The 25,678-nt window shown below is 44.4% G+C and overlaps 1 protein-coding gene across 2 annotated transcripts; it reads left to right on the forward strand.

Annotated features, from left to right (window-relative positions):
* Window positions 1-4,832: 4,832 nt before the first annotated feature.
* HAO2 (hydroxyacid oxidase 2) lies at window positions 4,833-19,580 on the forward strand. 2 transcript variants are annotated; one of them, XM_065890695.1, is made up of 8 exons: window positions 4,833-4,965; window positions 6,697-6,848; window positions 8,564-8,847; window positions 10,079-10,288; window positions 14,572-14,730; window positions 15,101-15,170; window positions 19,093-19,157; window positions 19,254-19,580. In XM_065890695.1, exons 1-7 carry the CDS (start codon window positions 4,835-4,837, stop codon window positions 19,146-19,148), a joined length of 1,062 nt encoding a protein of 353 aa, XP_065746767.1. In that variant the 5' UTR covers window positions 4,833-4,834; the 3' UTR covers window positions 19,149-19,157; window positions 19,254-19,580. The 2 variants fall into 2 exon arrangements, with proteins under 2 accessions (XP_065746767.1, XP_065746776.1); XM_065890704.1 differs by lacking the exons at window positions 10,079-10,288; window positions 19,254-19,580 and having other exon boundaries at window positions 4,835-4,965; window positions 19,093-19,148.
* Window positions 19,581-25,678: the final 6,098 nt, after the last annotated feature.

Below are 25,678 nucleotides of genomic sequence, written 5' to 3' on the forward strand. Positions count from 1 at the left end.
CTCAGTTCAGTGTGGGAGGGCTCAGGGAAAAGGCCAGAACCGATCCTGGGCTGATAGGACCCTGGGTCCGTTCTTGCGGCATTTGACTGCTCGCGCCTGTCAGACCGACACTGGGCCCTCCGTCCCCTCATTCCTATACAGATGTCATCCTTGGTTCCTCAGACCGCTCCAGTGTTAGGGACATTCCGGTCTCATCTTTACTCTGATATCTGACCTGATGTTCCTGGGAATCCAAGCCCTTTACTTTGACCTTGCTCGGGGACTCCCTGCGGGCTCATCTGCCTCAGTCACGGGTGTTGTAGATTCCTGTCTTCCTGGTCCCAGCACTGCCTGTGGCTCCAGTAGCCCCAGGCCCCCTCCTTGCCCTGTCCCCATGCCTTCCACTACCAGGGCCTCCTCCTGCAGTAGCTTCTCCTGGGCCAATGCCACCGTTGCTATGGCGATGGCTCCAGGCTTTGCAGCCACTCTCCTTGAGATTGTCACCCACAAAGAGATTAAAGCACTTTCAGACAACCTTGAACAGGGTAATCTCTCAAACAAGGCCCCCAAAGTGTAGCCTTGGCATTATCTCTACCGCTGCATTGGGAAACTTGACATAAGTTCCCAGGGGACCAGGCCAAAGGGTCCTAAAGTAGACCAACCACCTGCCCCTGAGATTCCCCCTTGAATCTCAGTGACCTGCCCCATGATGTCCCCCTGAGATTTCTTACAGAACGCCTAGGTGTTTTTCATACAAGCGGAAGTGTTCCTAAAGTGACATCAACATGAATCATATGCGCCAAATGAAACTTCAAAGGAAGACAGGTTGTTATCTAGACTAACTGCGTTTGATCAAACAGTAATACTGAAGAAAGCAAAATCCGCCTTGAAGTTCCAGCCAGCGCCAGTCTATGTCCCTCCCCCTTCCCTCATCCAGGAAAACAATTTGAACTTCAGAGCGTTAGCAACAGGTACCACTGAGTGCCCTTGCTCTTAGATTTTAGCTCCCTTATCACTGGTATACAAGTTGCACCTCATCATTTTTTACCCTAGACAAAAAGGCTAAACAGATTAAGTGAGCTAAGTTCCTGGTCAGTGAGCAGGAGATTTTCATCCTTTTCTCCCCTTTCTCTTCCTCTCTCACAGTTGGAGTAGAAGATAAAAGAAGAAAAAATACTGGAATGGAGATCAAATAAAATGGGAGTACAAAAAACACTTACACGTTAGACAACTTGCACCCTCCCTTTAATTTCTGGTGGCTTTAAAGCCTGTATGGATCAAACCGAAATACATAAAAACATATAGTGCTTAGTTTCACTCCCAAATAGGAAAAACTTTGAACAACACAGTCGTCCTTCCCTTCAGTTATAAGCCTTGTATTGGACTGCTAGTAAAAATAATGGGCTCAGGACTCTGCTAGGCTTTAAATATGCTATGAAATATTAATAGATATTAATACAAATATTCATGCAACAATTATGTCGCATTTTTCTTTATGAAAAGGAAAAATGCGACATAATTGTATTTTCACCCTACAAAATTCTTTTTGTTTTTACACTTTGGCCATGCCACATGTGGGGTCTTAGTTCCCCGACCAGGGATCGAACCCACGCCCCTTGAAGTGGAAGGGTGGAGTCCTGATCACTGGACCACCAGGGAAATCCCTTTTTTTTTTTAATGCTAACTTTTTTTTTTTTTTTGGCCTCACCACGTGGCATGTGGGATCTTAGTTACCTGACCAGGGATTGAACCCACGGCCTCTGCATTGAAAGCATGGAGTCCTAACCACTGGACCACCAGGGAAGTCCCTACAAAATTCTTTTAAATTCAATATAACAAGTAATTTAGGTGAACCAACTACTTTGGTCTGCACCATGAAATTGAAAATGGAGAATGTTTACCTTTAGAAGCTACCAGAAGATATGATTCTGAGCCTTCCTCTGTAATAATTTACTGCCTGATCTTTCACAAGTTATCTTGCTTCCTAGGCCACGTTCTCTTCAAATGCAAAATGGAAAGACTAATACCTTCTCTGTCTACTTCACAGGGAATCGAAAAGGAAATAGTAGGTGGAAGAGGAAATAGTAGATAGAAATTGATAAAACTGTGTTTGGTATATATATAAATATGCTGGGTTATTTATTTATTTCCAAGCAGCTTTCAGATGATATAATTCACACTGTTCCAGGCAAGTAATTCTGAGTGAAGCTGTGTCATTTCCCTTGGATTAGAAATAAACACTGTTGAGTTTTGTGGGGGGGTTGGGGTTTTTTTTTTTTGTTTTCTTTGCGATACCCAGGCCTCTCACTGTTGTGGCCTCTCCCGTTGCGGAGCACAGGCTCCGGACGCACAGGCTCAGCGGCCATGGCTCACGGGCCCAGCCGCTCGGCGGCATGTGGGATCTTCCCGGACCGGGGCACGAACCCGTGTCCCCTGCACCGGCAGACAGACTCTCAACCACTGCGCCACCAGGGAAGGCCCCATTGTTGAGTTTTTATGCTAGAAATCTGCAGAAGAACATTTCTGTGAGTGTGTGATGTTTAGGATATGGGGATTTGTTGAGACATCGGGAGTTGAAACTTGATGGAGTATTCTCATCGCACAAGGCAGAGAGATGACACACAGGGGAATGTTAAATTCAAGTAATGAATATTTATGAACAGCAACTCAGTGTCACACGCTGTCCTACTGCCTGGAGATACAAGATGTGCTGGGGCGGGGAGGGTCTCAGGTTCAGTGATTCACGAGGAAGACCTACAGGACACAGCAGATAGTTGAGGCTATGATTTATTACAGTGAAAGACTGCAAAGCAAAATCAGCAAAGGGAAAATGCTCATGGGGCAAAATCTAGAGGAAACCAAGTATAAGCTCCCAAGAGTCCTCTCCCAGTAGAACTACACAGGATGCACTTAATTCCTCCAGCAATGAGTTGTGACAACACGTGTGAAATATTGTCTTACCAGGGGAGCTCGTTTCAGAGCCTTGGTGCCCAAGGTTTTTTGCTGGGGGTTGGTCATATGGACATGCTCTGCCTAACCCATACCAAAATTCTAGACTCTCAGGGGGAAAGCAGATGTTCAGCATAGAGCACATTGTTTGTACAAATAGTTTAGACACAGAGAGACATTCTTATCAGAACATGGTGGGAACTCTCCTGAAATCCAAGGTCCCAGACTCCAGCCAAGGGCCAACCTTGTATGCAGGCCTTTTGAAGACTAGCATTCTCACGCCTGCTATATTAACTCTTTTATGCACACAGAGGTTTAAATAACTGATTGCAATACAGTTGGATAATTACAATGATTAATTCGTTCGATTAAAGTTACTGAGCCTTTGAAGGGTCAGATAGGAACGAGATAAGTTAGACATTGTTGCTGTATTTTGTCAAACTCAACTCAGCACCTCAACTGCTCCCTGCCCACCCACTGACAAGGTGTGCTGCTATAAAAAGCTCTGTGGCTGTGCTCCAAAGTCCACCTCCCGGCCTCCTCTCAGAATCCATGGCGCATCCTGGGGGCTGTTTCTCGTCTGTCATATAACTTCCTTCTGCTTAGCCCTTTAGGTGGGTATTTGGGACTACTTTCCTGTATGACTTAACTAGATTCTGGCACAGCCATACCCCTACCAAGATTCCCAGCACCCCACATTTCATCTGGCCTCCTTGGCCCCCTCGTTCATTAGAGGAGCTGCCCCATTCGTATTTGAAGCCCTAGTCTAGTCCCTGGGGCTTATCCCTATTCCTCAGACAATAACCTGGAAATCACTCAGTTTCTACTCAGAGCCTTTGGCTAATTCTTACCTCATTGCCAACTGCTGGGAAGACACGCAGCACTGTGAACTACAGATTTCCTCACCCTTCCTAGAGGAATCCTCTTACACAGAAGCTCTACAAGCTGAGACTGACTGTTACCAGTGCCTTCAGCATCTCTGTAGCTACTGTGTTCCCTCTGCCCTTGCCCCTACTGGAAGGATGTACCCCACAACACTGCCCTCTTCCCTCTTTCAGGGGCAGTGGTAGCAGAAGCTCCAGGTTTACGGGATTCAGACTGGGATGGCAATGAATGGAAGGAGCATATGTTGTTTTCTTGGTCTCAAAATTAGCCATGTTGAATGACCCAACCAGGGAGTCGCAAAAGTCAGCCTCATGCCTGATACTCAGCTACAGCCCCGTATTCACACATCCGGAGATTCCTGAGAACTTCCAGGCATTAGTATCTGTTCAGACCCAGTTTTCTCACCCTGATGGATATCCTTCCAAAAGAGCACAAAAATATGAAATAAATCTCCGGTATGCTCAGGAAATGCTCATAGTGACCCAAAAGACAAGGAAAAGCCACAAAGAAATGAAGATGGTGAGCAGAAACCAGGTCCTGGAAGGCTGTGAATGCCATGCCGTGGGCACTTGAAAGACATGAGCCATGATCAGACTTGCATTTTTAGAAAGATCCCGGGCAGCTGGAGGGAAACAAGATGGAGAGTGAATCTGAAGGCTAAGAGACAAAGATAAGAAATTTTTGCAATAATCTTATAGGAGGTGGTAGGGCCTCACCTAGATCTGAGGCAGTGGGCCTAGAGATGAGGGGACAGACCTGAGGGATATTTAGAAGACCCAATAACCAGGATTGGGAGAGGGGCTTGGGACAGTGAAGGGGTGCAGCATGACTACCTGCTTTGGGGCTCGGAATCAGCATCTTTGGCAGCACCTCCTTTGAGATAAAGGTTACAGGGGGTTCACGTTGAATCCAAAGAGCTTCATGCTGTAGTCCACCTTGCCACCACCCTCTCCTCTATATCGGAAGTATTCTTATTGGGTTTTGTTTGGTGAGTTTTGGCTTTTCCTTTAAAGGTCCAGAAATGCCCTTGGTGTGTTTGACAGACTTCAAGGCCCATGCACGGGAGCAGCTGTCTAAGTCAACTTGGGATTTTATTGAAGGAGGAGCTGATGACTGCCTCACGCGGGATGACAACATCGCAGCATTTAAAAAGTCTGGTCTTCTGTATCCTTTCTATTGCTAAGCTAAGGTGTACTGGTTGAGAGCTCTTTGGAAGGTAGCAGTTCTGGTCTCTGCCTCCAAAGAAGATAGAGTACTCAAGACATAATAATGGGTTTCTGTTGTTGTTTGGGATTTGGGGGGATTTTCTTGGTGGGAGACAGGTGACTGGGGAGAGCATGGATGGAGAGACAGTCTATCTCAGTGCCTCTGCAGAACTACCATAAGTGAGTCGCCTGAGTGCTGATCACGGTGACTTTGCCCCTGACAAGATAGGACAAGAGTCCCAAGGTCTCCAGCCACCTGGGCAGGGAGGAGAAGCTGGCTGGGTAAACCTAAATCTCCTGAGCTCCTGAACTTCCGGCTTGGAGGCAGAACAGGAGAGAGGGCTCAAGGCTGGAGGAAATATGGAGACCCAAGGAGTCTTGGGGATGAAAGAAGATTGATTCAAGGGAGAAGAGATGGGCGGTACAGCAGCGGGTAGAGCAGGGGTCAGTAAAGAGCAGCCTACAGGCCAGGTCGGGCCCATTGCCTGTTTTTGGATGGCACACAAACTAAGGATGGGCTTTTTTTTTAATTTTTAACTGCTTGAAAAAAATCAAAAGAAGAAGAATTGCAATATGTCGAATTATATGAAATCAGAATTTCAGTGTCCACAAGTAAGTTATTTTAGAACACAGCCATGCTCTGTCATCTGCATATTGTCCATGGCTGCTTTGGCATTACGACAGCAGAGCTGAGTAATTGTGACAAAGACCGCATGGCACAAAGCTTAAAATATTTACCATCTGGCCCTTTCCAGAAGATGTTTGCTGACCTCTGTGATACAGAGGTCAGGAGAAAACTGGAAAATGGGATGCATGGTGAACACTATCTGTATTTTCATACTTGTTTAACACTATACTAGGCACTTCAATTGCTTTATCTCATGGTGTCTTCACAAGACTATTAGGAAAGTTGGATTATTATTCCCATTTCACAGATGAAGTAACTGAGGCTCCTACCCAAATTTGCACAATCAGCATTTCCAGAAAAATCTTCCTCAGTTTACGTATAGAAATAATAATATGTTGTGGAAAATAAGCACTTTTGGACCCTGAAGCTAAGTATCTGTTCGACTTAAAAGTTCGTTTCATATAATTATTATTTGTTAATTTCCCTACCTTCTAAAGTAGTGTTTAAGTCAAATCTTCAAATGAATTAGCCTCTAGCAAAAAAAAAAAAAAAAAAAAAAAAAAGTCGTGGTCATTCTCTGGGATTTGTTCTCTTTCAATGACCTTTTCTTGCTTTATAGAGATTTGTTTCCAACCTAAGAGGGAAGAGACTGGAACTCCGTCCTGCATATTCCTTCCCTTTCTAGTCCTTGTTAAGATGGGTCAATCAAAGCATCCAAGTGCCGGCTGTCTGGTCAGGGAGGCACAGCTCCAAGACACAGTCCTCTGACGGAGAAAGGCAGGGAACAGCGTGGACCATATGTGTACCAGGAGTTCAGAGAAGGCGGGGTTAGTGTGGAATAGGGGGTTGGGAGAGGCTTCCGGAGGAGCAGAGGCTCTAGCTTGTCTATGCTGCCTACTCAGCTACCAGCCAACTGACTCCGCCCATGGCTTCTCGGGACCCAGTGTGGTCTAGATCTGTGTCAGGAATCTGGAGGTCCCAGCACTCAGCAGCCCCTCCGTGCTGGTGAGTCATCCCACCGATAGAAAATCTCTTTGTTGTCCAGCACAGAATCCGCCTCCGTCCCCGGTACCTGAAAGATGTGTCAAAGGTGGACACGCGGACCACAATCCAAGGGGAGGAGATCAGCACCCCCATTTGCATCGCACCCACGGGTTTCCACTGCCTTGCCTGGCCTGATGGAGAAATGAGCACAGCCAGAGGTGTGAACCCAGCCCACCTTGAGGCTCCCTTCCCAAGGGCCTTAAAGTGTGCAGAGGTGTCCTTCAGAGCAGGGGCAAACAGCTCCAGAATTTCTCTAGAGAAGGGGCTTAGGGACAGCAATCTGGTTGGAATTAAGGGTAGGAAAAGGAATGCTTAAAGCTACATTTGCATAACATTTCACCTAAGATTGAGAAAGTACCAATTTTCCATTATAAAGAATGGTTAGACGGGGAGGGAGCTACAGGTGAAGAGGAGGTGAAAATCCCACCAAGCCATCCCAAGGAAGAGGGGCACTGACTGGCCCCTCTGACACAGCATCTGGGGGGAAAGGGCTGCTCAGTGTGGCCCCAAGGGTAGGGCTCTCTTTGAACCCTCATGGGCCAGGGCTGGGACTGAACAGTGTACCTCTGAATTTAGGATGAGGAGAAAGTCATGACGTTAAGCCCTAACACAAGGCCCTGGCAGGTGCTCTTGTCCAAATGTTCCATTTCCCTTCTCCTCCATTGACTTGATCACCTTATTTGACAAAAAGTTTTTCACTGGGTTTTGTTTCCTTCCTAGTACCCCTGAGTTCTCTTCCCTCATCTGCCACCACTAAAAAATAAGAAGAGAAGAGAAGGAAAGGAGAGGAGAGAAGAAAGGAAGGGCAGGGGGTAAAAATATTCCTGTGACTCATTTGTAATCTTCACCCGAAGCCAGATCTGTTTTTGCTCAACTTGCCCATGGCTTCCCTGGGGTCTTTTCCTTTGACTCTGTGATATAGGAAGCAATGAATGCATGGATTCTAGAGCTGAAAGTGACCTCCATCAGGTTAGGAACCAAATTTGGCTATGTTGAAATATGAATACCCTGTATGAATATGACTGCTTTACAAAATCTTCATGGTTGAGCGTGCTGTGTTGTTTTGGGGGTGGAGCAGGAGAATGGGATACCTCCTGTTGACAATAGGAATTGAAAGTATTCATTGTGATTAGGTCAAATTCTCTGCCCATGGGTTGTAGGATGGTAGTGACATTAACCTGTTGGGGAATCCCTGGAAAATGATTAAAGTGAGAAATGAGAAAGATGCAATCAGCACATCATTGTCACCGTCGTCATCATCCTCATTATCCCTAGTATTTGTAATAGCACCTCACTTCATAATTTAAAAAAATGCTTCTATAGCTAGTATCTTATTTAATCTTGCAACAACCCTATAAGAGAGGTATTATTATCCCCCACCCCGCCCTTTTACAGATAAAGAAAATGAGACCCAAGGCCACACAGCTAAGAAGTGGTAGAACTCGCATTCTTCTAACTCCAGATAGCATGTTTTTTCTGCTGCAAAACTCACCCCTCTCCATTGGAATTACATTTTCTCATCCTTTGCCTTCTTTAATTCCCTTCTGCTTCATTGATGAGTTCACAAGAAGCCCATTTCCTATCTGAAAGCCGCAACATCTTCAAATCATTCTGGGGACTCAAGGTCATCTCTAGCCTGAAATATTTTAATATGCAACACAGAGTTTGTAAGACAGGTTATACAGAGGAGGACCCAGACAATCTGATCAAACACGTGCAATGCCTGCCTGCCTGACAGGGAAGCAGAATGAAGTCAAGCTTTATCTTCACTCACAGGGCAAGCTGGCCAGAGGCAACACAGACTCCTAGGGCATCTCACCCCAGTTCAGAATGCCTCTGCCCTCCAACCTGAGTTGTGTCCTTTGCTTTGCAGCTGCGCAAGCAGCCGGTATCTGTTACATCACCAGCACGTATGCCAGCTGTAGCCTTGAAGACATTGTTGCCACTGCCCCCGGGGGCCTGCGATGGTTCCAACTGTACGTGCACCCAAACAGGCAGCTAAACAAACAGCTGATCCAAAAGGTAGAATCCCTGGGTTTCAAAGCTCTGGTAATCACTGTGGATGTACCCAAAATTGGCAACAGACGACACAACATTACAAACCAAGTGAACTTGATGAAGAGCTTACTGCTAAAAGATCTCGGATCACCTGAGAAGGTAGGAAAGATACCAGAGCCAAGCGGGCAGGCATTACAGGAGGTAGATTTCCATCCCTCTTTCCTCTTTTCTTTCTTTCCTCAAGAAGTCATTGGGTACCTGTTCTGTGCCAGGCACTAGGGATGCAGCAGTTCAAGAAGCAGATGTGGTTCCTGCTGCCCGGAACTTCCAGACAAGCAGAATATAAGACAAAATGTTCTTTCCCATCCCTGGCAGCCCAGAAATGTTCTGGGCAGGGCTGGGTTCTGGGAAATAGGAGAGCTAGGGAGAGGATTTTTTCATGAAATAGGAGAGCAAACTAAAAAGTTCTTCCAACATTTTCTACTCTATGCCACATTTAGAAAATGCTCAGTCTGGATGGCATACTTAGATAAATTGACTATCTGAAGAGGATACTCATACCCAAGGTGAATGGCCCATGGTGTGTAGTCAGCCCAAGCCCCACCCTCCTCCCTTGAAAACTGGGGAGGAAATATCTCTGCACACCTAGAACTCATCCACGGGGCACTAGAGTGCTACAGCACACTTGTTTAGACAAGGTGACTACAAAGGGCACTTCTCCCATTAAAATCCTATAGTCCAATGGGATGGAGTGCCCCAGAGAGAGAAAGCCATGGTAAAGTTGGAATCCCTTGGCTACATTAGAGGTAGTGATATCAGCCTTTTCAGCCAATGGGCAGCTCTGATACCCAGCCAAGTGACTCAACAGTTCTACTCATTAACCACAAATTGGCCTTGAGGTTTTCTGGAATCTTAGATTCCAGGGACACATTGGGATCTATAGATATTTGACTCACACGGTGAGCCAAGATAAATATTGGATAATATCTGACTTAAGATTGTTGAAGTATTGCTTAGTTCTTGTTACCCTGTGCATATCTCAGTCATGACACATCGCAACGGCCTATAAATGTTTTTGCTTATCTATCTCACTTACTAAACTCTGAGGTGTTTTTTTTTTTTTTTTTTTAAGTGAGGACTGTGTCTTATTTGTCTTTATGTGCCCAGATCTTGGCATAATTATTGAGCAGGGACACAAGTAATGGTTAATGAATAAGGAATGGAAATAAAAGTCTTTTACACAAATTTTGTTAGGAAAAGGAGCTAGAAGTAGTGTTGGGTTTTGTGGGCCCTCTTTTCAAGCTTTTGGTGGCTCTCCAAATGTGTCCCATCTTTGGAATGGGAATCATGAAGGAGTTCAGGACTAAAGTTCTCTTTTATTCCCCCACAGGGAAATTTAATGCCTTATCTCCAGATGTCCCCCATTGACTCATCCATCTGCTGGGATGATCTCTCCTGGTTTCAGAGCATGACTCGATTGCCCATCATCCTTAAGGGGATCTTGACAAAAGAGGATGCAGAGTTAGCTGTGAAGCACAATGTCCATGGCATCATTGTTTCCAACCATGGTGGGAGGCAGCTTGATGAGGTTCCTGCTTCTGTAAGTAGGATGACTTCAGCCTGGGTGTGTTTGTGAGTGCTCTGTTGTGTGTGTGTGTATGTGTGTCCACAGCAAAAGGTACTCTGTGCAATTTGGTGCACATTCCCCTCCCCCCAACCACCTGTGCTCATATCTACCTGCGAATTGTTAAGGACTTCGAATCATTAATAATAGCCTAGTGTGTGCCAGGCTATTTTTACAAACTCAACGTATGTCATCTCTAAATCTCAAAACAGTCCTGCAAGATGGGCATTAGTATCCGTATTTTACAGATGAGGATACTAGAGTTTAGGGATGTTAAGTAACTTGTCTGAATTCACACAGTAAGTGTTTAAGGTAAAATCTGATAGAAGAGTTGTTCCCAAGGCATGGAGGTCTCCTGCCTTCTGGAAGAAGCATTCAGCTGGAAGCTTGCCTGTCTGCATGGATTGGAACCTCATCTTTTCTCATATGACACATCCCAGGAAGAAACAGTGCCTAACTGAAGCTAATAAATAACTGTCTTTCACAGTGAAACTTAAAAATGCCCTATGAATCCTTTGCTAAAAATCTGCGACAGTCTAATTTTTCCCCTAACTTATGAATTTGTCCCTTATAGATGGAGTTTGGGGAAAGAAAAAGAAAAGGAGGGAGGAAGGGAAAGAACTTTTTAAGGGAGTTAATTGTTAATTTATTTTCTTTTTTTAAAAATTATTTAAAAAATTTTTTTTAATTCTTTTTTTTTTTTTGGCTGTTTTGGGTCTTTGTTGCTGCATGCAGGCTTTCTCTAGTTGTAGCAAGGGGGGATACTCTTCATTGCAGTGCACGGGCTTCTCACTGCTGTGACTTCTCTTGTTGCAGAGCACAGGCACTAGGCACGCGGGCTCAGTAGTCGTGGCTTGCAGGCTATAGAGCACAGGCTCAGTAGTTGTGGCACACAGGCTTAGTTGCTTCTCAGCATGTGGGATCTTCCCAGACCGGGGATTGAACCTGTGTTCCTTGCATGGGCAGGCAAGTTCTTAACCACTGTGCCACCAGGGAAGGCCAATTGTTAATTTATTTTCATGGAGATTTATAGCTTATATTTTTCAAGAGATTCTTCTATTGCCACTTGACTCATTTTGAGAAAGGGAAGTGGGGTTTTTTCCTCTAAAGTCTTTTTTGGCCTTGTTATTATATAAGTAAGACATGTTCACCACAAGTAAACTATAAAATATACATAAGCAAAAAGAATAAGATAAAAAGCACTATCATACTGACAACAGTTTGGTAATCAACTTAACGTGGCCATAACATTTTAGGTTTGAAAACTATGCATGATATTATGTAATTTTCTTCTTTCCATGTATTAATATATCGAACTCATTTTATTTCAGTAGATATGCTTTCTTGGTTTTTTTTGTTTTTGTTTTTGTTTTTTTGTGGTACGCGGGCCTCTCACTGTTGTGGCCCTTCCCGTTGCGGAGCACAGGCTCCGGACGCGCAGGCTCAGCGGCCATGGCTCACGGGCCCAGCCGCTCCGCGGCATGTGGGATCTTCCCGGACCGGGGCACGAACCCGTGTCCCCTGCACCGGCAGACGGACTCTCAACCACTGCGCCACCAGGGAAGCCCACTTTCTTGTTTTTAATGGTGTGTAATATGAATAGACAATTTATATGACCAGCTTCCTATGGTTGAACATCTGGATTGCTTCCAAGCATTCACTATTTTAAACAACACATCAGTGACCATCCTTAAATCTTTAGCACATATTCAATTACTTCTTTAAAAAAAATTCCAGGAAATAGAAAAGCTACATCAGCCAGTTTGTACATTTCAAGGCTTTTGAAGCTTGGGGGTTTCAAGTACCAATCACTGGCCTTCTCCTCTCCACCGGGCTCTACCTGATAGCAAACAGGAATATGGAATGATGGAGAGCAAGGGGCACACTTTACTATGACTCTCCGTAAGAGCTGAACTGCAGGGAACGGTCAGGCCTCCCACTTTCCATCCCAACTCTTGACCTAAGACCTTAGAAGAACACAGGTCTTCAGAACACATGCTGAGCCCTCTCACCCAACTCCTGCAAGGATGCCCACAAAGCTATCTCTCACACACCTCGTAACTGACAGAATAGAGGATGCAAAAGAGCTTAGCAGGTCCTGAGCTGTCCCGACTGTGCTGACAATAGGAGGAGAAAGCAAAGAGGCCCTCACCAACTAGCAGCAAACAGGGTAGAGTATTGACTTCTGAGAAAATGCTAATAAAATATAATACAATCGGCTTTCCCTCACTAATCAGCTTAGCTAGTCTTGCCCCCTTGGGGAGGACTGAGTAAGGAGTGGGAAAAAGTGGCCGACTAATTTTCCCACTGCACTTCCTCAATAGAGAATGAGTGTTGGCAAAGGCAGGCGCCAGAACGAGAAGAATTTCTCCTGCCCCATTACGTTGATCAGCATATTGTTCTCCCAAGCCATCTGACCTACAACCAAACCCAAGGTCAACCAGGGACAGCACCAAGATTAGTGTGAGTCTAGTGGGAAACCCACCCTTGGCTCAAAATTTTAGAAGGTGCCAGAAAAACTGAGTAAGGTATATAATAGTTTCATACACTCTTTGAAAAAATGAAATTTAATGCAAAAAATCTGTGGTAAACAAAATATCAACATTTTTAATAAAGACAGGATCCGTCCCTGCACTTGCATAACACTGCCTCACTCATCTCACTGTAATCCTGGCCCTGGTTCCAATAAAACTTTATTTATCAAAACAAGCCCCCAGCTCACAGGTCAAAGTTTGCCCTTTGATTTTTTAAAATTTTGTCTTCAAATATTATTTGTATTTTTGGCACCCCTTAAATTTTGTGCTGGGGTTAATTTCCTCAGTCTTCTCAACCCAGTCCCCTCCTTGTGAGGGATGTGACTCTCTGAGCAAAGTTCCATCTCTATAAGATTCCATATCTAACACCCCTGTACGTCCTCCTGGAACCAGGGAAAAGGATCAGCCAGGTTTTATCGCCAGAAGCCTCCAATGAATGCCCTGTTGTGGATTATCAAAAATTAACTCTCAAACCACACTGAACCCTAGGCTGAAATTCACTGCCTATTCTGTTTCTCAAATTACTGTCAGCTCCGTTGTGCACTATGGCTCACTAGAAGAGTCCTTGCACAAGTATATTTATTCATTTCTCGCAATATTTGTAGAAATAGTTTGTAGAAATATTCCAAATAATACCATGGTGGGACTGTAAAAATACCCCTTAGTTGGATATGAATTCCCTCCAGTCTTTACATGTGAGTCATGACGTATTCAATTCTCCTCCACTTGTAAATTAAAGTACAAAGTTCTTTCCTCCCTGATTTCATACTCTGCTCAGTCTCAGCGAAGGATCTTGTTCAGGTAGAATTCCAATTGATGCCTTTGGCAGCACAAGTCCTCTTAGGGGCCCAGTTTCTACTTCTCCTCTCTGGTCATTCCTCAATGAGGCACAGAACAGGAGCCCCCGAGGCAGTTCCAGAACCTTTTCCTCCAGGACCCTCCTCCTAGACTCTGCAGTCACTCTTCCTTATAGACTTGGAGGAACACAGCTTGGTCTGTGGCACCTTAGGTGCACAGGGCCTGTTGACCAAAGATCATGGAATGAAAGAGACAAGGTGAGAGAAAAGGTCCAGCGGAGCAACCAGGCCAGAGTGATCAGCTGTTTCTATTTTGTCTTTGGAAGTCTTCAACCCTAGTTTTACAATGTTGCTGCTGCATACCTATCCCATGTCTCAGGTAACCCCCAAAGGAGTCAGGAACAAGTTGCTCAAATGTGGTGTATTAGGAATGATGTACAGCGCAGTCACACTGAACAGGCTGTGGTCCAGACGCTAGGGTCATGGCCGATCACACTTGTTTTGCCAAAAAGACTTAGGGCCTTAGCAATGGAAAGCATTTCTAGCTGTGCCACCTTAGACACAGAAAAAGTGGAAGAAAATCAAAAGTCAAAATGTTCTTTAAAAAGAAGAGCATTAAAGTGAACACCACAAATGGGAAATGTCCCCTAGGGGATGTGAAGAGGAACAGAAAGGTTTCTGCTCTGTCTCTGTTGGAGCAGAAAATGGCAGAACAGGGAGCCTACAGAAAGTCCCTGGCCCTCGGGAATGTAGCTGCACTGCTTTGATAGGCACCTGCAGCCTCAAGCACGGGAGGCGAGGAAAAGTTAGGCATCGCCCCCGCTTGGACCTCCTGGCGCCAGCCCATGCTGAGGGGGCACTGCTGTCCCCTGACATCCTGAGAGTCAAAAGGGAAATCCCTTGACCCACACTTGTCTGTCCTTTTCAGATCGATGCTTTGACAGAAGTGGTGGCTGCTGTGAAAGGGAAAATTGAAGTGTACCTGGATGGTGGCATCCGAACCGGCAATGACGTGCTGAAAGCTCTGGCCCTCGGGGCTAAATGCGTTTTTCTGGGGAGACCCATCCTATGGGGTCTCGCCTACAAGGTGAGAGTGGCAAAGTGAAAACCATCCGGAAGGTACCACGCTTCTCATTCGTTTCCATGCATTTCTGTGGTTTAAGCCCCAAGTTTGGCCGTTTGTTGGAAGGTGCCACAGATCCTGAAGGACAGTGACTCCTCTCCAGCTCCACCATGCTTCCTCAGCAGCGTGTTGCCCATTTTCAAGAGCTGGCACCCTACATTTTCCTCTTTGCTTTCCATTATTCCCAACATGGTTCTAATTTCACAGGTAGCCCCGTCCTCCCCAGCACAGCTCTGAGCTCACCTGGAATTTATACTCAGCACATATCAGAATGTTCCTTCATGCCTCTTTTTGTCTCTCCTTTTCTCTCTCTCTCTCTCCGTCTTGGGAGCAGGGTGAACATGGTGTTGAGGAAGTTTTGAACATTTTAAAAAATGAATTCCACACTTCCATGACCCTGACAGGTAAGTTTTTACAATTCTTTTCCTGATTCAGAACTGAAAACAGGCCGTCTAAAGAACAGGAGCAGTGGCCCTTCTAGCTCGCCTTTCCCAGACCCAGTGACGGCCCAAAGGAAAGAACAGGGAGGAAATGTGCCAGACAAATATTAAGCACGAACTCAAAATGTGATACATCTACTACAAAATCAAATGCAATTTCAGATTTGGGGAAAGAGGGTCCCGTTTTACTCTAGCCTGCTCAGATCCTATCAGGCTTGTCAGATGTGGTTCTGTGTGTCATGTTTTAAGTAATATTCATGGACTGTGAAGAGTAGAGAAATTATGTCATAGGGGAAGCATGGAGGAGCTGGGGGAGATAGAAACAAACAGGAGGACAGAACGGGGAGAAGGAGACGGATCATCCTGCGTAACCACAGACAGCAAGACACGCATGAATGTCTCGAAGTTACAGGCAGGCTATTTCAGTCAAAAATGAGATGACTGTAAAGCAGTGCTCATAAAAACGTATGTGCTGGGCTTCCCTGGTGGTGCAGTGATTGAGAGTCCGCCTGCCGATGCAGGGGACACGGGTTCGTGCCCCGGTCCGGGAGGATCCCACATGCCGCCAAGCGGCTGGGCCCGTGAGCCATGGCCGCTGAGCCTGCGCGTCCGGAGCCTGTGCTCCACAACGGGAGAGGCCACAACAGTGAGAGGCCCGCGTACCGCAAAAACAAAACAAAACAAAACAAAACAAAATAACATACATGTTTAGCAAAGCCTGGAATCCCAGAGAGTAAAATAGTGGCTCTCAACTAATGATGGTAACTTCTCTCTTCAGGGGCATTTTGTTCGGGGGGTCAGTTTATTTTTTTTCTCATCGGCACCATGATACAGGGTGGGTACTGGAGGTATTTAGTGCTCAAAGACCAGAAATGCTAACTATCCTAAAATGCTTGGAGCTGTCTCACAGAAAAGAATTGTCCTGCCCAAATGCCAATGGTCAATAGCTCTGTCTTTGACAGTCTGCTATAGATGGTAATCAATTGGCAATGTGAGAGACAGACAAGACGAACCCCAATAAGACCTCCACCCACGCCTCAATTCTAAAATATGGTAATAACAGAAACCTCCTCCAGAAGTAAGGAACTAATGAATCAAGAGCTCTGAAGTGGAGTCAAGACTGCTTCCACGCCATTAACTTATTTCTGTAGATGGCGTGACTGAGCATGTGACATGTGCTAGGCACAAGGCAGGACGTCCAGGTCTTTTCAAGTCTGGTTTTGATCTGATATTTAGACAAGTATCTTGTACTCAGCGTCCAAGTTGCATAGTGTCCACTGGGGCTGCAGACTCACCCTTTTGGGCTTGAGTAGTACAAGCTGGAAAACTTAGATCGGCATTAATGCCAGCACCGGCCCCTTTCCACTTAGCAGTTTAAAAGAAAAAAAAGGGAACTGGATTAAGGCGTCAAGGACCGGGACTGTCCATTTTGGGCCAAAGCCTATGAAGATAAGGCAATAAATGACCCAAGTCGCTCCCATGAGGGAAGGGAGAAAACAAGTGTGAACAAATATCGTATTGGTGTGTTTTGCCCCTCGGAGGTGGGGGGGGTTGTGGGGAGAGGGATGGGAAGACCTATGGTTTCTGCAGATTCCAGGAGATTGAGGTGACTTCTCCTGCTCCCCCAAATATTTTCTCCTGTCCTTGTGAAATGATATCTGAACTTCTTTCACAGAAGCCTGTTGGGGGAATTCACAATAGCAAAGCTTTTTTATTCCACCAAAAGTTTATACTTAACAACCATTGGGGGTGGAAATGGTGGCTGGAAAATCTTTTTCTGAAATAGAGCATGGAGAGCACCCTTTTTTAAAGGGGGCAGGAAAAAAAGAAGGAAAAAACAGGATTATGAACACTTTTATGCCTGACTTTTTATATTTCTTTCCTTCTAATTGTTCTACAGTGAGAATGTATTGTTTTAAATGTATAGCAAAATTACTAATCAACAACCAAATGTGGGGTGGAGAGGAGGGTTTGGGGAGGAAGAGGAAGAATAGAAAACCCAGGCCGACGGCCATCCCTCGGTATCCTCTGTGTGTGTCGCTCCCGCAGGAAAGACACCCCACAGTCTAGTCCCTGGGGAGAGGGGGGTCTCAGCTGAAGGGGGCGCTGTGTTTTTGGTGGAACTCACTAAAGTGCGAAATCATAATGTGAAACCCCAGAGATTCTGTCACCCCTTAGCTTTTCCCTGCACACTGCATCTCAGACGCCTTAACACAAACCTGGCACCCAGGAGGTGATCAGTCAATATGACTTCTCTTCCCTAATTCCCCTAGAAATGTGTGATATTTTCCCCTTATAACCCTGAGACATCACAGACCCGGGAGGAGAACACTATTTACACTACGGTTGAAAGCAAAAGAAGTTTAAAATTAACGTTTTTCTAACTGTGAGACCAATTGCTGAAATTATATTTATAGAAAGGGTAAAACTGTGATTTGTCTTAAAAAACAAAAATGTGCACATATAAATCATATCAGCACAAGCCTGCACACACCTTACTCAGTTCTCATCCCGCGTAAGGCGAGGGGGCTAAATCAGAAGAGTATATGAATTTTCTTCAGATTTATTGCTGGGAATTAACCACTTTGCTTTAATTTAGCCAAAGCTTTTTAGTGTGAATATCCACATAATTTACAGTAATGAAAAAGCGGGAATACATTGTAATTATGCATTCACTCTTAAACTTTTACTGAACCTCTACCAAGAGTAAGGCAATGTCCCTGGTACCTTGTGGGACCCTGACCCATTCTGATGAGTTTATACTGATAAGTAGAACAAGTACACAGATATCACCAGGGCTTAAATGTGAACAGATACTTCACATCTCAAAATGGAATCGCAACACTTTGATGCAACTACTGAGACATTTTTCCATAATTTAAATATTTATTTCTACTACAATATATAAGCAGAGATTGTATATTGGCATCTCTGTGCTCCTCGAGGAGGTCTGCCTGCTCTGACGCTGCACTCTTCTGTCTGCCCTGTGGAAACCCAGAGCTCTCAAACTCACTGTCAGTTCTGATGAGAGCACCTGTGGCTCTGAATTCCTGCTTCTGCTGACTTAATTCATTTTACGGGTTATTTATGTATTCCACACCTGCCGTTTCTGTCCCTTACAATCCACGCGGGCATGAAGCGCAACCATTTCCTCCGCTTCCATTTTTGGGAAAAGACCCTCTCATTAGTTATACTTTTGTGAGTAATACAATTTGCTAGTTAGGTTTTGGGAGGTGACGGTGCATACACCACAGATGGGGAAAGAACTTCAAGTGAAACATTATACATCCTCTTATCACCAGTGATGTCTCACTGTCTTCTGCGCCTACAGTTCTCCAGCTCGTGTTCTCACTTTCTCCCTTCTCTCTTGACATTTGTCTGGAGTCACTGTCTCCAATCCCTGTGTCTCATCTCAGCGACAGTCCCAGTTTTGCATTTTAATGAAGCTCCTCCACCGAAGACGGGTGTTGCGTTTTACAAAACTTTTTCTTAGAAGGCAGTTGTATGAAACACTCGCCCTATCTTGTCTGCTTTCCCTGAATCATATGCCTCCCTGACAGATACTTCCTGTGTCCTGAAGCCTTATCACGACGGAGATAAAGGTCAAGTGTATCCACTGCACACAAAGTGATTTTTCAAAAGGCCGAAATGTGGTTTTTACCTTTTTACCATGCCGTTTTGACATGGCTGTTTTAAAAGAAGACACAGGCACAGGCTCACGAAATAATTCCCAGTGCGATCAGAATTAGATGATTACATAACATTTATTCAGGGTGAGCACAAGGGTCAAGTCAAGCTTGTTCCCACTAGACCATCTCTTCCCCACAGTGGGGTAGGTGACTGGGGTTTTAGAGAAATGAGATTTTTAACTACGTGGTTCTTTTAGGCTGCCGGTCGGTTGCCGAGATCAGTCGGGACCTGATCCAGTTCTCCAGGATGTAGAGAAAGAGAGTGAAGGGACTGACTGCTGAGTTCGCCCACGGGAAGAAGACAAAATCTTAATAGGGTGTGTGATGCCATCCTGCCTCGGTCCCATCCTGTCCACAGGCTCATCTCCTGCACCCTCAACCACTCCACCCCCAATCCCTCATATTCCTCAAATGTGCCGATGCTCTTCTTTGCCTCACTGCCTTGTATATGCTGTTCTCTTGCCTAAAATCCTCCTCTGAAAGAAGACTTCTTAAAAGGGCAGTTCAATAATGACTGAAGTAGCTAGTGGATTAAAATTTTTGAATATACTATGTTTCTATGAAACAGCTATGTAAATATGCACTCTAGACAGAAGAGCTATACATATAAAATATTCCCCAACAAAAATTATACTTCTATCTGTAGATAATAGGGAAATAATATAGTTAAAAGCATAGGCTTTGGAGTCATACAGACATAGGATTGACAGGACTGTGACTTGGGAAAGTTTTTTGATCTCTCTGTTCTTCCATGTCCTTGTCTATAAAATGGGAATTATACTACCTAGCTCGCTAGGACGGGAGAAAGATTGAGATAATGTATGTAAAGTTCAGAGTTCTAGTGTGTTTAAGAAATAGCAGCTTTGGGACTTCCCTGGTGGCACAGTGGTTAAGAATCCACCTGCCAACGCAGGGGACACAGGTTCGATCCCTGGTCCTGAAAGATCCCACATGCTGCAGAGCAACTAAGCCCGTGTGCCCCAACTACTGAGCCTGCTCTCTAGAGCCCGCGAGCCCCAACTACTGAGCCCGCGTGCCACAACTACTGAGCCCACGTGCCACAACTACTGAAGCCCGCAAGCCTAGAGCCCATGCTCCGCAGCAAGGGAAGCCACCACAATAAGAAGCCTGCACATGGCAATGAAGAGTAGCCCCCGCTCGCTGCAATTAGAGAAAGCCGCGTGAAGCAACGAAGACCCATCACAGCCAATAAATAAATAAAGGTTCCTTTTTAAAAAAAAGTAGCTTTTATTATTATTATTTGGCAAATTCCTATTCATCTTTCAAGACCTTGTTCAAACGTCACCTATTCTTACCTGGCTACTTGTTAAGTGTTTCCTATTGTGTTTTGCACATTATACGATTACAATCCTTATTATAATGTGTTATGTTTATTTATTTGTCTCTCACCACTAATAGACTGGACATGGCTCTGAGCAAGAAACTATATACTTGGTACTTGGTATACTTGGCTTGGCATATAGCAGCATCTCAATAAACGTTTGTGGGATGGACAGATGGATGGATGGATAGGTGAATGGATGGATGGATGGATGGATGGATGGATGGATGGATGGACTGAAGATACGTGGGTGAAAGGAGAGATGGAAAAATGAATAGATGCCTTACCAGAGTAAAAATTCCCCAGACTAGTAGTCAGCAAAAATAGACTTCTAGAGCAGGGGCATCCAGCTGGATAAGATCTGACACTTGAAGTCAACAAGAAAGTTAAGGATGAATTTCCAGTGCCCTAAATAAATAACTTCATAACTAGTTTCCCCATGTTCTCTCACTCCTTGTTACATTCTGTTCTCTATACAACAATCTGATAGATTTATTAAGTACAAGCAAATCCTATACCTCACCTGTTTAAGGCCTTTCTGCGGCTTCCCATTCCACTCAGTATCAGTTCTACACTGATCGTCAGCTCTTGGGGCACTGTAGGATCTTGTTCTTGCAAATCCTTTATCACTCTCCCCTTCATTCACTATGCCCCAGCCATAATGCCTCCTTTCTATTCCTTAAACAAGCCAAACTCTTTTTTGCCTCTAGACTGTCACCTTTACTATCCCCTCTACATAAAATGTCCTTCCCCAATCTCTTTCTATGATTGGCTCTTTCTAGAAACTTAGATCTCAGTTTAAAAGCCACTGCCCCAATCAAGTGAGAGTCCCCTGACTGTCCTATCTAGAACAGGCTCTACTTTACTCATCGCATTACCCCGTTTTTTTTTCCCCTCCCAGCACTTACTACAATCGGCAGTTAACTTATCCTTTGTTTGTTTATTGTTAATCTTCAGCTTCACAGCCACGTTTATCAGTTGTGGTCGCCTCTTCATTCCCAGCGCATGGAACCATGCCCAACACCATGGAAGGCTTTCAGTAAATATTTGTTAAATGAATTAATCCAAAAAGACAAAGCTGGATCAAACTGCACTGCCACATATGGAGAAGTATAGAAGTCCGAGAGGGAAAACAGTGAGTTAGGACAGAACCAAGCTGAACTGGTCACTACCTAAGCCAAAAGACATGAAAAGTCTCCTATCATTCCTGGGTCGACACTTGGCTGTGTGAACTCACGCCATAGTATGGTTCCACTTTTGCCCAGCTTATCCCACATAACCAAGGTCAAGAGAACATTAGATAGCATGGGAAACACAGAGAACACAGTCCTGCAGCAGCCTCTCTGGTCATAACATTTAATGCTATAGCCATCTGCCTAACCCAAATGTATGGACTATTTGCCACCTACATATTTATAAAGAGAAAATAAACTATGGTGGTATTAGACAGTCCTGTTTGCCTATACTGGGGTGTATTCAGAACCCAGAATACAGGGGAAGTGAACACCCAGACTTCCAAATAATCAGCTCCTTTGATTCTTCTCTAAATAAATGATCTTTAAAGGGAAGATCAGTCATGACTTAAATAGCTATATTTTTTTACATCCTCTATATCTCTATGAGATAACTATGGAAATTTGCACTCTGGACAGAAGAGCTATCCGTATAAAATATTCCCCAACAAAAATCATATTCCCTATCTATGAGACAGGGCAGAACAGACGAACCAGATAAAAGAAGGAAAGTAAAGCTAGTGTAGTTAGAACGCTTAAAGAGTAGTTGACTGTTTATAGGATTGTGGTCTTTGAAAAGAGGCCTGGGAGAGTAAGTTAGATGTCATTGTTAATGGGTTGATAAAAGGAAAAAGATAATTGACCGTGACCCTTGTGTTAGATCCTAACCTTTTATTCAGTTAAAAGTTAAAATTGGCTCCTGCATTGTTGGGCTGATGGTCATTTTGAGGCCAAGAAAGGGTCTTGGCAGCAAGGATGGAGTACTTATGCTAAAATTTAGGGACATGCTAAGGAGGTGCCATGTCTAAGGGCAACTGCCTGGCTGACACAGCAGTCACAGTTGCACTGTGGGACAGGAGGCCTAAGTGAGCAGGGGTGTGAAGAAGGCCCTCAACATACTGACTGAAGTAGCAACAATGTGCCTTGGAAAAGATGGCAGCTTCACAGGGTCAAAAAGGGTTATGGGGCGGGGGTGGTCCTGGTATAGCCTAACTCATGCACCACTACAAGGGATCTTGGGAAACTAATGTTAGTTCACAGAGCCAATGCCAGAGACATGAGAGAACAGAAAAACAAATGAAAACCTAAAATATTTGTGTCTGTGACCTAGGATGCCACAGCATCCTGTTAAATAATGTCTATTCTGTGTAGCGTACTGACCTCCAGGAGAGGTAGTGAAAAGAGACAAGAGATGCAGGAACTCTGGAAACAAATTAGACTATACCAGTCCTTGACCAATAAATGAGAAAGGAGACATCTTTATTTCAGTCATATTGGGTAGTTTTACTAGATAGATGTAGGCTTTCTCAATAAAGTACTAAAGAGCTCATCCAACTGAAGAAATTAAAGTCTGAGAAATATTCTCTTACCCAGGGGTCTCCAAGAACATGGACTCTGACAGTGGGCAGGCTTTGGGCAGACTCCTGAGAGAACTGGACAACCCAGCCACCTCATGTAGCATGTGACGGCACCTAGATAGACTTTGCTCTTCTCTTCCCTGTTCCTCAGCCCTCATACCCCTGTCGCCAGCTGGGACTCAGCATCACATCCACTGGGGCTTGGTGACCGTCCTAGAAATTCACTCTCTGGAATTCCACTTCTAGATCACAGAACTATGCCTCAGATACCACTTGTGGAAGGCTCTTCCAATTTGTGTTATGTCCCTGACTTTGGTCTCATTATTCTCTTATGTCAGAGATCAGATAAGAATGTCTCAGAACCTCATTGTCTTTTGTGGTGCAAAAGAATAAATAAGCAGCCTTGAAAATAAGGTTTGAAACCAGAGGAATCATTGGTAAGATAACATCCACTCTCCTAACCACCCACCACCATCTCATAAATCAGATTTTTTTTTGCATGGTCAGACTACCTTGCTGGCTGATGAGCATGCAGTAAAATTCCCCACGTTTCTCTGTAATAACTGTGCTTATTATAGGGACTTCTAAGTAAGCATGATGGCCAGGAAGTCTCTTCAGCCCTGAGATCACCAGGTGGCAGCCTGACTGAGTCATTCCAGACTGGTTTGGGGTAAGAGAAACCAATCACAATAGCATATGGCAAGAAGGCAATTGGGGATGTAGATAATGGAGTTAGCTTACTTTACAAGAGAATCTAGTGTAAGTTCTCCCTGTATACATCTACCTGGGTGATAACTGTACTCTTTTTTTGGTCCTAGACACATTTGGGTCATTTTTTAAGTTGTCTTTTCCTTCTGAACTCAGAGGGCTAGATCCAAGATCCAGGATCCCAAGGGAGATGAGCAGGGATGTTATAAAGATAGTGCCAAAGGCTGTTCTCATTGCATCAGAAGTGTGGACAGCAGAATGTCCACAGTCACATGAAGAGATACATATGAAACCTCAGAAGGGACTTCTCGGCCCCTAAAAATGTCCTCCATTAGAATGCACGGATAAAGAAGGCAGAGAAATCGGGTTCAACAATCGAACAGAACACTGGGTATCTAAAAGATAAGCATTGTTTTCTGATAAAGAGGATCGGCTTTGGAGTCACCCCAGGGTCAGGTTGTGTTGATTCAGATTCTGACTCCACTGTCCTCAAGATGTTTGGCAAGACTCAAAACATCTTTTGTTTCCTCTACTAAATAATAATACCAATCTCCTTGGATTCTCATCATGAAAATTAAACAATATGGGGGACTTCTGTTTCCCAATCCAGGAGGTAAGGATCTTGGAAGTTGCCGGTCCATTCCAACAACAAGTAACAAGTTGAACAAACTGAAAAATCAACAACTTCTCTAGATCCTTCAGAAAAGTGAGGTCACAGGGCACACCACCACCATCCCAAACTAGAGAGACTGGCAGATACAGAGAATCACAATTTATCTGAGCAGAAATCTATGAGCAGAAGCCTCAGTGAAAACCAGCCCTGGCATCAGAAAACCTGAACTGTAGCTGATGAATTGCTGGAGGCTAGGTGTGGACACGTCTGAGAGTTAAAAAACTCTGGGGGCACCCAGTCAGAGGAGGACCCCCCCACCCAATACTTTTGTTTAACTTACAGGAACTCTACTAGGTTCTCACAGTGAATATCAGAGAAAAAAATCCCTAGAGCTTCTAGCAGGGGGAGGGGAAAATAACCATGTTGATATACGCCAGTGCATGCTGTTCTTAACAAGGCCTGCCCTCAAAAGAAACCACTTTACCAGACCCTCACCTACTAGGGTTTTATCAGAGCCCAACCAACTTGGGAGACCGGAAATACCCAACTCCTGCCCCCTCTAGCAATCCTGTCCCACTTTAGCGGGGAAGGGGGGATTGAGAAGTAAAGTTCACAGTCCAGGGGCACAGGCTCACCAAAAGACCAAGACTAATCATAGGACTGTAGAACACTTCCCCAACACACACCCTTCTACCACATCACTACAGGCCTATGGACCAGAGTTCTTCTAACCCAGTACATCATGTCTGGCTTTAAACAAAAAATTACAAGGCAAAAAAATACAGTTTGAAAAGACAGAAAAAGCCTCAGAACCAGACTCAGATATGGCAGGGATGTTGGATTTATCAAGCCAGGAATCTAAAACAGCTCTGATTCATACACTAAATGATCGAATGCGCCAAGTAGACAACATGCAAAAGCAGATGGGTTATGTAAACAGAGAGATGGAAATTCTAAGAAAGAATCAAAAAGAAATGCTGGAGATCAAAAACACTGTAACAGAAATAAAGAATGCCTTTAATGGGCTCTTTAGCAGAGTGGACATGGCTGAGGAGAGAATCTCTGAGTTTGAAGATATGTCAATAGTAACTTCCAAAACTAAAAAACAAAGAGAAAAAATATTGGAAAAAAACCCAGGACAGAATATCCCTGAATTGTGGTACAACTATAAAAGGTGTATTACATGAGTAATGTGAATAGAAGAGAGAGAAAGAAGAGAGAAAGGAAGAGAAGAAATATTTGAAGAAATAATGACGAAGGATTTCCCCCAAATTAATGTCAGACACCAAACCCCAGTTCCAGGAAGGTCAGAGAACACCAAGCAGGCATATTATATTCAAATTACAGAAAATCAAAGATTAAAAAAAAAGTCTTGACTGAAGCCAGAGAGAAAAAAAAGCACACTGCCTATAGAGGAGCAAAGATAAGAATTACATCCTTCTCAGAAACCACGTAAACAAGAAGAGAGTGGAGTGAAATATTCAAGGTGTTGAGAGAAAAAAAGAACACCAACATGGAATTCTGTATTCT

This window comes from Phocoena phocoena, chromosome 1 (genome assembly GCF_963924675.1).
Source record: "Phocoena phocoena chromosome 1, mPhoPho1.1, whole genome shotgun sequence".
Lineage (NCBI taxonomy): Eukaryota > Metazoa > Chordata > Mammalia > Artiodactyla > Phocoenidae > Phocoena > Phocoena phocoena.